This window comes from Eubalaena glacialis, chromosome 6 (genome assembly GCF_028564815.1).
Source record: "Eubalaena glacialis isolate mEubGla1 chromosome 6, mEubGla1.1.hap2.+ XY, whole genome shotgun sequence".
NCBI classification, from domain to species: Eukaryota; Metazoa; Chordata; class Mammalia; order Artiodactyla; family Balaenidae; genus Eubalaena; species Eubalaena glacialis.
In genome coordinates this window covers 7,049,834-7,065,839 of record NC_083721.1, presented here as the reverse complement: position 1 = coordinate 7,065,839, position 16,006 = coordinate 7,049,834, and the positions used below count along the sequence as shown (strand labels likewise).

The 16,006-nt window shown below is 41.8% G+C and overlaps 1 protein-coding gene across 8 annotated transcripts in view; it reads right to left on the bottom strand.

The window, feature by feature from the left end:
• ERG (ETS transcription factor ERG) overlaps nt 1-16,006 on the bottom strand; it is a 276,081-nt gene that overhangs the window by 17,573 nt on the left and 242,502 nt on the right. For 6 of the 8 annotated variants that reach the window (XM_061193910.1, XM_061193911.1, XM_061193909.1 and 3 more), the window contains 3 exons: nt 5,223-5,426; nt 4,303-4,383; nt 2,295-2,366 (listed from right to left, as the gene is read on the bottom strand). In XM_061193910.1, the coding sequence (XP_061049893.1) occupies nt 2,295-2,366; nt 4,303-4,383; nt 5,223-5,426 (357 nt within the window). The remainder of the gene's footprint in view (nt 1-2,294; nt 2,367-4,302; nt 4,384-5,222; nt 5,427-16,006) is intronic. The other 2 variants (XM_061193914.1, XM_061193916.1) reach the window with 2 other exon arrangements.

The following is a 16,006-nucleotide window of genomic DNA, read 5'->3' as shown; positions in this document are numbered from 1 at the left end:
CAAGGTTGATCACTGGTCCACCCAAGGTATACAAACAAGTCTATTCTCCAAGTTTGAATCCCTCAGTCTGGCTGACAGCAAACCGTTCTCTGGCTCATTCACTCTGATTTTCAATTCTTTGTAGCTCAGACACTAATATTTGTATCTCCATTCAGAATCACAGCAGCAATCACCAAAACACGTATTTTGGTACAAATCAAGTCTCTTCCAAGTCACACTCGAATGACAGACCCAAGAAAAGAGCATTATCAGAGCTTTGCTAGGTGAATTAGTGTTTGCCACCCTTGTCTCCCCCTGGGCTGAAGCACAGAGGGGTGTCCCAGCCAGAGTCCTCCCGGCCACTCTCCTCTCTGACACCTGGACGCGCCATCTTCCAAATCCACCATATCCTCAAATAGGGAGCAAAGGAGCTCCAGGACCCATTGTTCCGTCTATGAAGCAACAGGCAGCTGGCCGGCTGCTCCGACCATCATGTTGAACGAACTCATGCGACCACACAGCCCTGACACCAGCTCACAATCCCTGGCTTTTGCAACTCAGAGGCATCCATGAAATTGCTTCACACAAACAAACAAATAAGCAACCCATGGCCAAATGTTTCACAGATAGCTTTGACTTCTGTGAGTATGTATGGAAACTTCTTTAAAACACTCACAAAACCATTGTGATTTTCCTACACTTCCCATGTCCTCCCAAGGGACCATTTACTGGCGGTAAACTCAGGAATGTCTAGAGCTAGTGTGACACATGCATTTTCATTGTCCTTTCTCAGTACCCACAGCGGGTTTCTTTAGGGTCAATCTAGTTCACTCCAGACCCTGGGTCTTGTCCACGATCAAATGGCCTGTGTCAGAGGTAACTAAGCACTATCGCCAAGCCTTTCCACTATGCTTCCCAGGAGGAACGGTGGCAGACTTTATGAGGTTAGAGGACAGAAAATCGCCAGCCTGAAGTCGCAGTACCAGGGCTGTGTCGGGGTGAGAAAAACTCTGAGAAGCATCTTCACCCGGGCTATTTAGCTCACTGGCCCCCCTGTCTTTTTCACTGGGAAGAAACAGCAGCGCCAAGCTTAGTGCCTGGGACCAGTTCAAACTAGGACTTGGGCAGCCTGGACACGTGACAGACGTTCAAGAGCAACAGCTTGGGTCTAAGAAGACGTGAGTTCTAGATCCACGTGTGAATAGGGAAAAACCATCCCACAGCCCTAATCACGATTCCTCAGCTGTGAGGCTGGCATGTGTCATCCAGCTCATGGGGTTGTACATCCCAGCGAGGGGACAGATGTTTGAGCCATGCTTGCCCAATGTCACCCCCTCCTTCTCCACCTGGCAACACCTAATCCTCCTCTGGCATATGGTCCTTCCTCTGCAACGCTTCCTTCCCCCTTTCATGGAGGGATGAATTCCTTTCCCTTCCTGTTCCCACAGCCTCTGTCGTTAGAGGTGTTGCCTCTACTATAAAATCAGTGCTTTAGGTTAAACATCCATATCTGTCTCTCCGGGTCTAGGTACCTAGCCCGTAAGGTTAAATGTATATGTGTGTGATGTTTCTGGCTCTAGGTGGCTTTACATCTAGAAACATCTAGAGCTTTAGGCTGTGTGCCTGTGGGCTTGTTCTCTGCTGCACCCCCGTGGCTAGCACTCAGGAGGCTCCACGGACAACTGTGGAATGAACAGGCCAGCTTTCTGAAGACAGGAACCTTTCTAAAGTCTGGTTCATCCTTAGATTCCCAGAATCTAACATCGTGCTTGGCACTAATAGACACTTGATAAATAGTGATTCTTTTTGTGAATGACGCGTAAATTAATAACCTAATCAAGTCATCGGGAAAGACACAAAGTAAGACTCAGGTGTAAATATGATTGATTACATGCTTCTGGTCTGAAAGACTGGCTCTCGTGACAGCTGGGAACCAGCCACTAGTGTTAGGGGGATGCCTCCTGCTCTGTGCTGTGCCTTGAGGATGGATAGATTACACTTATGTCCTTCTGTAAACTCGAAACCGGATGGATTCCTTATCGCCAGGCATCCAGGATGCCTTCTTGGCCCATCTGTCTTTGAGAGCAGCTAGTCAAGGGGCTGACCTGCTTATAATCCCACAGTTCAGGGACTGTTCACGTGATCTCTGAATGGAACGGTCTGATTCTAGGCGCCAGATCCACAGGCAGAATAAGACTGTTTAGAGGTCCGATCCAAGATCAGCTGTCTTTGTGTCTCGTGACGTAGGTCACGGATCTCACAGGACATCCTGGGATGTCTCTCAATAAAGAGATTACACAGGGGTGTTTTCGTACCTGGCCTAGTTGTAATTCTTTGCGTAGCTTCAGGATATACTGAAGTATTTGGAAAAATAAAAGCTGCACCCCCTGCAGACAAAAGGAAAGACAAAACATGTGAAGGTCTTTTGCTGTGGTCGTTAATCTGATCTCAGCAACAGCGCCTAATCTACTTTGCCCCGTGACAACCAAGGGAGGTGGCCTACTAGAACCTGCCACGCCAGACTTCGGGAGAAGGGACTAGCACACAGGTCAGAAACAGATGCTGAAGATGGAAGAGATGTGACTCTCTCTGTGCCCCACTTGGCATAAGGCGTCTTGTGTTTTGATTTTACAGCTTCCTCCTGAAGCCCATCTGTGGGTCTGCCCATCCCCCTGCAAGCTCATTTTATTAAAACAATTCTATGGTGGATGTTTTAATTTTCAAATTGTATAAAACCCATAAAACACTTAACAGAGCCCTTGGAAAGTAGTACCAAAGAATGATAAATATTTTGCCAAAGAATATATGGATCTTTTTAAAAATTAATCCGTATCTCTGTTCAGATGCACATTTTCCCTTTCTCTCTCTCCATCAATTCTCAAATTGTTAGTGGAAATAATTCTCTTTTCACAGGTCAGTCCGTTTGGAATTTGTTGTCCTGCTTTTTGATTGCTTCTATGTTTAGCAATAGGAAAAATAATGAAGTCAGAGCTTTCCTGACACTTTCATCCTCTGCTAAAATTTTTTTAAATGACTAAGAAATTATCAGAAAGTGTGTGTATCTCCAAGGCATTTCCTAAGGGAGGGGAATTACTTTGTCTAAGGTGCTTGTTATTTCTGGCCACAAGGTCATTAATAGGCTGATTGTGTAACCTACATTGAAAAAGTGTATTATTGACTCAAAGCAATTTTTTTAAAATTTCAGATTAAAAGCACAACATTCTGGCTATTGGAGATCAACTAGCAATCCCTTTGTAATACTCAAGCCTGGACTCACTCACATCATACATTTAAAAATAACATGGCAAGTATTTGGAAAATGGCTGTATTCCTATGTGAGGGCTGATCATGAATTGGCTGGCTTGTCTATGAGGGGTTACTTAAGTCTTTCCAACACTAGATGGTTTTCTCCCTAGCCTGGTGGTGGCAGAGGGTCCCTGCAGGCTGATAACAGTGGGGTGAGCGGCCTGCGGCCATGCTTCTGTAAGTGTCTCCATCACCAGGGAGGAAATGGGTGTGACCAGGACCACATTCATCCACAGAAAGCCCAGCCTCTACTCTCAGCCTTTACTAGGAGGGGAGGGAGGGGGGTTAGCCAGGAAGAAGCATCATGTTAAACTCTAACAGGCTCAGGCAAAAAAAAAAATAAAATAGATAAATAAATAAAATGTAGAATCAATGGTTAGACATAGAATAGCAGGTATTTAGTTAGTCACTAATTTCAAATCTTCCGAAGTCATAACACAGTTTCCCTCACAACAAAAGCTCCCCAAAAGTAACCAACATTCCCTCCTACTGCCTTTTGCAAATGTACAAAGACTGTGCAAGAAGATTCAAGTCAAGTTGAATGGCCTAAAACTTTACCAAAAAGGGGAAAGCAAAACTCCTGCTTGTCCTAGTAAACATTCCTTTAAGAATAAAAATTTTAAAAGGAGCATGCTAAGGGCCCCTTTATATGGAACATGTTTTTAGTTTCTACAGTCAGCACAGAGCATGTTTGAGGACTAATAGCAGCAGACTGTAATCCAGCAAATGTGAGCTAAGGCTATGGCTGAAGGCTAATTCTGCACATCTCCTGGTTGAAAGAAATCCTTTGACTGGCAAGGGAAGCGGGGGAGTGTTCAGAGACCAAAGAGTGCCTCCTGCCTTGAGGCTGTGGTACCGCCAACACAGAGCCTCAACCTACCAAGGACCCCTCAACCATCCACCTCTGACTTCTGCCTTCCTGATGCACTGACTGTCCCACATTCTACCTGTAAAGCATGCAACCTGTAAACAAAACCCTACACTTGTCCTGGGGGGAAGGGGCAGGGCCAGCATTACCTGTGTTTCTAGCATGCATTAACCGTGGAGAGTTTTGTAAGGCTTTATCAACATCATCTGAAGTCAAATGTGGAAGAGGTGCTACAAAACAAAACAAAAAGCAACATCCAAATGAAAAAAGAGAGAGAGAATTACCTTCCTTGAAAAAAAAAAAAAAGAAGAAAAAGAAGGAAAACATCCACCCCACTCCCCACCCTATTATCATGGGCTGCTTGGAAATCTCTCCATGGCCCTGCTACTGGTTAGCATGTTAAAACCTAGATGGGGATCCATATTGAGTTCAGGGAAGAAGTGGCTGGGATGCCAAGCAAAGCATTTACACCAAAGAGTTCACACCACCCACTGTTGCACTATCTCTACTATCTCCTTCTGATCATGCTTGACATTTGAAATATTAAAGCATGCAGCAGACTCTGTGGATTCATGCCTCTCATTGCCAAGACGCCATTCCCATTGTGACAGGCTAAGCCACATCTCAAGATACCAAGTGAAAATGTTCCTCATTTTGTGTTCCAGTGGGATACGAAGGGGAGCTTGGTTTGGCTTTAGGGAAGATAAACTCCACAATTCCCATCAAGTAGGAGCCTTTCCATAATGTTTTTATTTCTATTTGGGCATCATGGAGATGAAATAATGTGTGACCAGATAAAGCTCTGATTCCCTTTGGCATGTGATCTTCTTGGCTGGGGGACCCTGGAGGAGGCAGCTGAATGGTAGTTGACTTTGCCGCTTCTCGTAAAAGCGCTGACTACTTCTCATTACGCAATCACCTAAGTCATCACTTATAAGCATTCTCTCAGATCCTAATGGGAATCGGGTTAGGGCAGCAAGATGCTGTCAGCAACTGGGCTAAACCCTCGCATCTTACGTTAACAAGGACCTCTCGACAGTGCTCTCTGTGGGAGCAGGGACTGCCTTACTCTCTCTGAGGTAGTGGAGATGTGACAGAAGGATGTCAGCGTTGTAGCTCGGGGTGAGCCTCTGAAAGTCATCTTTGGTCATCTTGCACAGCTCCTTCCCGTCAATATTCTGGAACAATAAGATGTCGACGTCCGGAAGGCCATATTCTTTCACTGCCCACTCCAGCCACTGCCGGACATGGTCCGTACTCCATAGCATAGGATCTGAAAGGGGATGGAAGCGTATTTGGTCAACTCCTGAAGACAAATTTCTAGGGTACAGCCATATCCCAGGTGGGATCTCCCACCAGCCATAGCTTTCCAGAGCATCCCCTCCCACTCTTCCAGAAGCACAGCCTCAAGCCAGGCTCAGGGACCAGTCTGAGGAGAATGTCTGAGGAAGACCAACTGACTCACAGTCAGAGATCATTGTCTTTAAAGTGAATTGTTCTGGAAGTTTAGGATTATTCACACCACCTGCCCTTTTGTTGCTCAGATAATCTAAAGTTTCCTGTAGGGATGGGATTTTCTTTTTATTAGTTTCTTTTAATTTTTATTTATTCATTTATTCATATAAAAATATGTGTGTGTGTGTGTGTGTATATATATGTGAATCACTTTGCTGTATACCTGAAACTAACACAACATTGTAAATCAACTATACTTCAATTTAAAAAAGAATGGGAAAAAATGAATAAGAATAAATGAAAACTTTCTTTCCTCAGAAAACTACTGGTATCTTTATATGAAATAAGAGCAACACATATCAGGAAGATGTTAATTACAGATTACCAAAAAAAAAAAAAAAAAAAAAAATCCCATACAGTATTTGTATGAAATACTGAAAAATACTGACCACAGAATTGGAGACGATGTGCAGGTCAACCAGAACCCTAGCACTTCCCAGGAGCTAGTGTTTCTAAGAGAGAGCCGTCAGTTACATGCTTTTCCTGCAGAGAACTTGGTTTTGCAACTAACTCACACCTGCAGGAGGCAAGCTGGCTGGGGGGCTTTCACATTCCACAGCTGGGGCACAAACACCCCACAGGATGCAGGCAGTGTCATCACGCTCTGCCGCCACGTATGGGAGGGGACCCCTGTATGACCAGGAGAGCAGGTCTCCGGGGAAAAGGAGCAGGTGATCCCCAACGGAAACACAAGTTGGGACCACCCCACACAAACAGCCTGGGTGGAGGGGTACCCAGGGCGCCTCGCCAGCAGACGGGGCTCCTCCCTGGGGTCCCTGAGCACAGAGAGACACCTGGGCAACGGAGCAGGAGCCCAGAGTCCTGATCCCAGGGTCTCTCAACGCTGCAGCCTCCAGAGGCTGCTTCTCCTTTCTGTGTCTGTTTCCAATGTGAAATGAAAGCCTTGGTCTGGGTCCTCTGGACAGGCTCATAGAAGGCAGGCATGCCACGATACTCAGATCATCGTGAGTGAAAATATCTGCTGTGGGAATACATCACCCTTTTGAATTGCTTTCTAGCTAATAGTTTGAGAAGCGTGTTTGGTCTTACTAATGTTTCAGGCTGCTCAAGAATGGGCATGTGATGTGCTGTTGGGATACATTTTCGGTTTCCAGGGTCAGTAGCAGTAACAGTGAGAAACAGCCAGCCAGCCACGGTCACCAGAATTCTCCTCCCTTTCTCCCTCCCTCCCATCCTTCCTTCTTTCTTTTCTTTTTCTTTCTCACTCTCTTTCTGCCTCCCCCTCCCTCCCTTCTTTTGTTCATTCCCTACTTTTTCATATCTTTTTTAATAGAAAGAAATTCTTTCAACTCCAATACAATGCATCCCTAACCCATTCCCCTCCTGGACACTCCAGGAGGACCCACTATCCTGAAATGATACATGCATCATCCCTATACACATCTGAATACTTTTACCATATCCACTGTATATATATTGTTGTGTGCCTTTAAGTTAACATAAATGGTATCTGATTTGCTTTTGGCGTTCGGCACTGTGTTTTCAAGATGTGTCCAAGTCAATCCATGGAGGTATATTTCATCATTTAAGCCGCCCTCGGATATCCCCACCCCCCCACAAATATACCCAACTTACTTATCAATGAAGACCCCTGTGTCTCCCTCCCCACCCACATGTGAAGCAATCTGCATTGGTCCACAGCCTGGGTTCCACATTAGAATCATGGGGAGATAAAAAACTACTGATGTCTGGTCTCACCCACAAAGATTCTGAGTTAATTCTGCTGGAGGGCAGCCCGGGCATCAGGGTTGTTAAAAGCTGTCCAGGTAATTCTAAAGTGGTTCAGACCATCTACGCTGGGGCTTCACTACTCAGAGTGTGGTCGTGGGATCTAGCAGCCTTGGCAACCCCTGGGATCTAATTAGAAATGCAGAATCCCAGGTGCTGCCACAGGCCTGCTGAATCAGGGTCTATATTTTCATAGGATTCTCAGCTGATCTGTGTGCACGTTAAGCTTGAGAAAGTGCTGGCCTAGGTGAGTACCTAGATGTAGAATCGCTGGTCATAGGGCCCATGTGTAGAAGCTATAAACTAAGAACTCTGGTTCTGCTACAAAGCGCACAACATCTACAAAAGCTCAAATGGCAGTGTTGACAGAAAGCTGTGCATATTCCTTTGTAATCCAAACACATGGAAACATTTTGTTAGCCTGTGAAAACCGAATGTGTATTGGGAATGTTAACTCTGTCCAAGTCACTGAAGTTCAGATGGCTCTTTGCCATTGGGTCAGCATTCTGCTTTCAGGGATAAAATGTTCTAAACTCCAGAATGTTTCCATAGAAAGTCCTTTTTTTCCTTTTTCTCATGGTATGTCATGACTCCTCATTATTCAGGAACAGATCATATATTGGTCTTAGGATGCCCTGAATTCAAGTCCTCTTTCCTTGGTTCTGTGCAGAGGACAGTTAAACGGCCCTCTCGGAGAGAAGACCCTCCCTTCCACAGGGGTCCCCAAGCCATTTCCTATAAATTCCACCACTAGGTATTAGCCAAACTCTTCTTTTTGTTTTGTTTTGCCTTTAACAACCTGGAAGGACTATATTTTGGTGTAACTACTTCCTAGAAATCAGTTCATTCTAGGAAGGCATTTTCTTCTCTTAATGGTGGAAACAGATATTCTAAAAATGATACATAAACATCTTCCTGAAAGTTCCTGGGTTCATGTTAAAATGGTCAAATGACATCTTAGGAAGATAGCCAAAAAAGAAGTCCAGTCTCTCCAGCATCCCTTGGTGTGCCTGTTCATTGGTTTCCCTCGCTAAGCCCAAGGTTGTAATGGCTTATTCAATTTTCCTTTAAGGGAATCACATGCAAGACCCCAGAGACCAATTCCTCCTTGACCTGCCCTGTTATAATTCTTAAATTCTCACTTTGGATTGGTCAAATGGCCATTCTCTTGTACTGCTGGCCTGAGTGTAAATTGCTACAACCTTTCCAATGAACAATTCGGCAATACATTTCAAATGCCTTTTAAAAAACTGTGTGTATAGTCTCTAAACTAAAAATTCCACTTCTAGAAATTTATCCTTAGGAAATCAGAGAGGAAGTGCGCAATGATTTATTTTCAAGGATGTTCTTTGTAGTGTTGTTTATAATAGCAAAACATTGGAAACACCCTAAATGTCCCACAGAAAGAGAACTAGTTAAGTTGTTGTACATTTAGGAACAGTCCTGTGATATTTAGAAACTAAAAATTACACTGCTGAATGTAGTCATTGATATGAAAACTGTTCAAAATAGATTAAATTTAAACATTTGAAACATTATGGTAGAATAATTATATTTTGCAAAGAAATATAAACATAACCATGGAAAGAATTTTGGAGAGATATGCAGTGAAATGGCAACTACTGTCTCTGAAAAAAAGGAATGGAGATTTAAAAGTTTTCTTTTCACTAAACTTTATCTTCTCTCTTTCCTACAATACACATATAATACTTGGGTTAAAAAGTTATTTATAAAAAAAAGTATTCTCTCTGTTTCAAAATCAAAACAAGGTTTTATAAAGGATTATATATATATATAATATATATATATTTGTTAAAGTGTTTTTATAAAACTTTCAAGAGTATAATATTTTAATGTTACTTTCTCATAGTTTGTTAATGGAAATTGCTTCATTTGAAAAGAATAAAATTACACAAAGTCAGGTTACTCCTGTAGCCTTTTGGAATTTGATCTCCATACCTCTGCCCTATACGTTTATAAGCAAAGAATACTAAAAACAAAATACGGCCACTTGATAGAGTAAATGAGATGTTCCTTTCTAACCTGTCCATGGGGCGCCATTACTCTGGACCTACTCTACAGGTGTAAAGAGAACAGTCTGCAAGGGGCAAGTCCAAACTCTTCAGCCTAAAGCACGTGACTCTTAGGTTTTGGGGCCCACCGTCTTCATAGGTATCATCCCTAGTCCTTCCCCAACCCCTTCATCCTATACACATCCAGCTGCCATCTCCTGAACCCACACCCCCTGCCTGCGCCCACACACCACCCACTGCTTGAGGACTCGCCCCTTCTTGCATCCTCACCTACACTCACTACCCACTTTGGGTGTCTGTCCTCCACGCTCTTGAGGTGTAAGCACTTATCGTGAATCTCTGGGCAGGGAAGTGATAACAAGACAGGAGGCCCTGTCCCTGCCCTGATGGCAGAGCCTACCCCGGGCTCCCCACAAACTCCCTGGGCCAGGCATGGATGGTGCCACTGTAGACAGTGTTGTTTAGGGTTCAGGTCAGTGTGTGGGGTCCCAGCTCACTCCTCAACTCCACAGAGTGCCCAGTAGAAGCTTCCAGGTCTCCTCCATGGCCCATGATAGGTCAGCAAAGTTTTCTTGCTTCTGGCCCACCCACCATAACAGAAGGGAGCTCACAAGGTCCCACAAGATTCAAGAGGCCTTATCTCTTTCCTCAACTATGCATGTGAAGGAGAAAGGGGAGGGGGCAACAGGATGAGCTCCAACCAAGGGTCACCTTTGCCTCTGTTCAGGGGTGGCATCCCACACCCTCTGCCCCAGGAAGTGATGCAGCTCAGAACCTGCCACCTAACCTCACGACTGAGCCTGGATTTTTGTGGTTTTTTGGTCATTTTATTATTATTTTTTTAATTGAAGTATAGTTGATTTACAATGTTGTGTTAATTTCTGCTGTACAGCACAGTGATTCACTTATACTTATATATACATTCTTTTTCATATTCTTTTCCATTATGGTTTATCACAGGATATTGAATACAGTTCCCTGTGCTATACAGTAGGACCTTACTGGTTATCTATTTTATATATACTAGTTTGCATCTGCTAATCCCCAACTCCCAATACATCCTTCCCCTATCTCCCTCCCCCTTGGCAACCACAAGTCTGTTCTCTATGTCTGTGAGTCTGTTTCTGTTTCGTAGATAAGTTCATTTGTGTCCTATTTTAGATCCCACATATAAGTGATATCATATGGTATTCGTCTTTCTCTTTCTGACTTACTTCACTTAATATGATAATCTCTAGCTGCATCCATGTTGCTGCAAATGGCATTATTTTGTTCTATTTTATGGCTGAGTAGTATTCCATTGTATATATGTACCACATTTTCTTTATCCATTCATCTGTTGATGGACATTTATAAAACAATGTGTAGACTCCAAGGACCCATAGGATAATGACTAAGCTGAATTTAACTGAGTTATTGAGCATTTACAATATACACAAGTATTTCAGGGATTCAGAATTGGCCAAGACAAAGATGCTGAGAATCTACTGAGGTAGGCAGCCATGAAGACAACCCACAAAGCAGAATGAAATCTGTGTTATCCAAGCAGGACGGGAGTACCGAGAAGTAGCAACTGATCCTAACCAGGAAAAAAGGGAAAAGTTTCACCAGAAGGGTTTGGCTTGAGCCTGCATTAAGGATTTTGACAGAAGTAGGGTGACAAAAGCAGAGAAGACCTTCAGTTTAGGGGAACAGCTTGAGCCCAGCTTCACGCCCACCGAGGCATGAAATATCTGATGGTTTTGAGGGACATGTGAGAAGTTTGGTGTGGCTGGAGTGGAGGGTTTAAGAGGGAGCACAGAGACATAGGAGGATGGAAATGAAAGTTGGAGACAGACCAAGGAGAGCCTTGAGGATCTTGCTAAGAAGGCTAGACTTTATGATCTAGGAATTTCAGAGTCATTGAAAATGTCTGAGGAATCAAAGAATGTCTTAAATTACATCAAGCACAGCAAAGTTGGTGATCAAATAAAAGGCTTTATTGGGAGCCAGAATACCCATATTTGGGCTCTGATTCAACCGTTCTTTAGATGTAAAAGTTAACCTCTCTAGAATTTGTTTTCTTTTTGCTGTGGGCAATTAAGTGAAATGTTAGGGGAAGAGAAAAGTAAATGAGATAACTTATGTGAAAGCACTTTGCCAACAATAACACATTACAGAGCAATAATGCATCCACGCACTGGATTTTGCACTGCAAACTCTGCTAAAATGAAATAAACAATCTATTATCACAGGGTCAGCCTCTTCCTCTAAACACAAAAGTCTGATTTATCACTGTATTTTAAGAAGTTTTCGGAGGTGCTTCTGTGAGATGAACCAAGAGCCACTACAGATAAGTTGTTTTGTTTTCAGCCCTCCAGTCCAATTGTTTTGAAAACATCTGTGTCATCACTCCACATTTCGTGGACATCCAAATGGTAAACCCCCATGGTACAGGGTAAAAGAAAAAGGAAGCCATCTCTCTCTCTGCAGTTTCTTATTTGTATCTTAGATTACATGGTTAATATCCAAAAGTTTTACAAATGCTATTTCAGCAAACTGGGATTAAAACAATAAATAAAAGCAAAGCAGAGTTGCACCGTTTAAGGTTTGGGTGGGGAAGCAGGGGGAGGAGGGACAAGCAGTGGGTGGGATTAGGGTTGAACATTTTTTTTACATTTCCCTGAAACTGGATTCTGTTCCACTGCTGCCAGGAAAATATTAAGTAGATATTTAAATTAAGCAAAAGGATATTGCATTGCTGAAGACATACTGTGCCTTCTTGAAACAAAATACCTCATGTAGGCAAACATCCTGTTTCAGAGACCCCCAACCCCACCCCAGAGGAATGAATAAAAGTAAGATTAAGCAAGAACCAAATTGGTGATAATATAAGCTCTGAGTGTCATTTTTCTTGAACAATATCAATGTAAAATATTGGCTTCCAGAAAGAAAAATCACCCTTGGTAATGAAAAAATACCAACAAAAATAAAATGTACTTCTAAATCATATCAAAATCCTATGAGGTCTTTGTTTATAAAACCAGACCTTGGTGAGCCTGCCAGTCTGCTGTCCCACACACTCAGAAGCCTGCAAAAATAAGATTTAGCATGTTGCCTCCTCATTGGAACAGACTTTACATTTACAGACTTTACATTTATAAAGAAGCTTAATAAAGAGAACTAGCTCACATTTGAGCTTCACTCCACAAGAAATTGAAATTTGAGCTCAAGTAAAGAGCCTACATCAAGGTTACTTCTGAACCTTTTCATTTCCATACTATGAATGGGGCTCAGTTATTGTTTTGATAATCACTGATTTCTAATTTTATGGTACTTTGCCCAGTGAAGGAGGTATAAGATACTGATTTTTTGAATACTGGTTGTTACTCCTTTGGTGGCCAATTTCTGCAAATTGACCACGCTTAAAAAGAAGGCTTATCTTCTAATTGTTGAGTGCAGGTCTCTATGAATAATCACTAGATCAAAATTAGTAATGCATATATAATTTTCATGTCATTGATCTATCAAAGACTGAGAAAGGCAAATTTAAATCTCTCACTAAGGTGGATTTGTCTATTTCTCTGTACAGTTCTTTATGTATTTTGAGGCTATGTTATTAGGTATATACAACTTTATCATTGTTATATATTCTTCATAAATGTAAACTGTTTTTATTATGTGATAACCCTCAATTTTCTCCAGTAATGTGTTCTGCTTTCTGTTTCCATTCTTGTCAGCTTTATTTTGACTGAAATTTAACTACTGTATCTTATCCCATCTATTTGCTGTCATTCCTTCCCTGTGTTAGATGTTTGTGTAAATAGTATATACATAACTAACTTTAGAATATTTTTTAAAAATCTACTTCATCACTTTCTGTCTTTAATGGCAAGTTTGGTCTACTTACATTTATTGTTACTGATATATCTGATTTCTACCACTTTATGCTTTCTATTATTGCTATGGCTGTTCTTTATTTCTCCTTTCCAAATACCTGATTGGATTGATCTATTTTTCTTTGTTCCTTTTTTGTTTCTCTACTTGTTAATCTTTAAACAAAATCTAAAGCTAATCACCAAATGTCCTTTCCCAAAGAATGGAAGGAATTTAGGAACCCTCAACACTAGTCATTCATCCTTATAAGATAATGTTGGCCAATATTTTTATTCCACCTTATTAGAGTCTGTGGCAGGAAAAAAAAGAAAGGTTAAGAGCCCAGAAGATAACTAGAGTTTTGTCAGTTTCTCCCAGCTCACTGGAGATTTTCTTCTACTGCCCTCTGTGCCCTGTTTTGTTGTTGAGAAGTCTGCTGTCCTCATAACTGTCATTATTTTCAGATAGTCTGTCTTCTTTCTTTAGTACTGGCTCTAAAGTACTTTGTCTTTGGTGTTCTTCAGTCTCACCATAATGTAATTAGAGAAGATGAATTCTTATTTATCCTTCTCTGACTGGTGTTTCCTGTATTTGGAGAATGGTTTTGTCCATCAATTTTGGGAAAGTCTTAGCTTTTATCTCTTCCAATATTTCATCTCTTCCGTTCCCTTTATTTTCTCTTGCTGGACCTTCTATTAGATCTACATAAGACATTACTGTAAGTCCTTCCCAACTGCTGACTTTTTTTCTCATTTTCCACCCCTCTGTCACGTGCTGCACTCTGAAAACAATCTCAAGTCTCCCTTCTCTAATTCACTCTTTGATGTTTTCAAATCAACTGTTTAATCCGTCTACTGAGTTTTTGGTATTTTTTGATGCTGAATTTTGAATACTGTTTTGTGTTTCTAGGAATTCTATTGTTTCTTCCTCAAGATTATCTATTCTTTTCCATAATATCTTCTTCCTCTCTTTTTTGGTTCCTTCTTTTATGTATCTAGTCACTTTTAAATCTATTCACTTTATATTCTCTATCATACTTCAATTATCTAATATTCTTGAGGGTTTAATCATGTTGTCTGTTGTTTCTGCTGAATCTTGGTCTTGGTAGATTGTTTCTTCCTGTTTTCATAATTTGGGGTTGCAGAATCATTTTCTGTGGGTCTTTGTAGGAATTCTGTAAAGCCTGGATTGAAGGCAAGCTTCTCCAGGAAGATTTTGTACTTACTTCCACCAGGTGCCCAAGGTTATCACTAGCTCATAACTACTTTTCAATGGTTAATTTCTCAGACTCAAGATTGTTGGACCACACAGTTGTGTGCATGTGTGTATAGAGTAAGGGGAGGGATCAGGTCCAACTCCTGCTTTGTGCAAGACCAAGATCTCATTTCCTGCCCCTAATTAACCTTTAAAACCCAAATCTCTGTATTATAGACATTGGAACCCCACCCCCACTCATGCCACCTAAGACAACCAGGTGACAACATGAGAATGGGCTGCCCTGTTCTCAGTTCCCCCCTTTTTTTTTAGTCCCTAAGAAATTCACTGACTTTCTTCTCAGTTCAGCTATGCATTTAAAAGGATGTTAGATTCTATGCATAATTTCCAGGTGCTCTGCAAGAGATCCTTTTAAATTCAGTATTTTACTAGAACCAAGAGTCTTCTCTGCGTATTTTTTATCCATTTACTTTAAAACTTTTCCATTTTCAATGCAGCTGTCAACCTAGCTCCCACTATGCTCCACTTCATTCATTTATTAATTAATCAATTGTCAAAAATTAATTGTACATATGAATGGTTCAATACCCTACAGCACAAAAACTGTAAAAAAAAAAATGTGCCTACTTTAAACTCTCTGAGAATCAACAATTCCATTATGTATTTTATTCAAAACATACATGACTACATTATTTTTGTTGGGCTCTAAAGATACCTTTGAAATTCTGACATGCCAAAATATTTCAGTGGATGGAGACATTCTTAACTCCTCTTGAGTGGATTATCTAGCTTGGGGATTTTGTTTTTCTTTACTTGTTCCCCCATTACCTCCCCTTAGTTATTCCGTGACAACGTTGCGTATGCTCATCATGTTTTAGAAATGGAGTGACTTGTCCCATTTCCAAGTCTCTCCCGGCTTTGGTTTTCTTTCTTTGCCCCTCTTTACACGTTGGTGTCCCTGGAGTTTTGTCCTCGGTCTTCCACTCTCCTCACTTCATAGATATCCCTGGGCGTCTAGGCTCTCACGTTCCAACTACAACACGCATGCTGTATTGGTTTCCAAGGGTTGCCATTAACAGAGGACCACACACTAAGTGGCTTAAAACAACAGGAATGTGGTCCCTCATAGTTCTGGAGGCTAGAAGTCTGAAATCAAGCTGTCAGGAGGGCTATGCTCCCTCTGGGACTCTGGATAAAATTCTTCCTTTCCTCTTCCATCCTCTGGTGGTGGCTGGCAATCCTCAGCGTTCCTTAGCTTGCAGCTGCATCCTTCCAATCTCTGCCTCCATCTTTACATGGCCTTCTCCCTGTGTCTTCACATCATCTTCCCTCCATGTATGTCTGGGTCCAAATGTCCCCTTTTGATAAGGACACCAGTCATTTTATTAGGCCCACCTTTGTGACCTCATCTTGATCAAATCTGAAAATACTCTATTTCCAAATCAGGTCACATTCCAAGGCACCAGAAATTAGGACATCAACATAT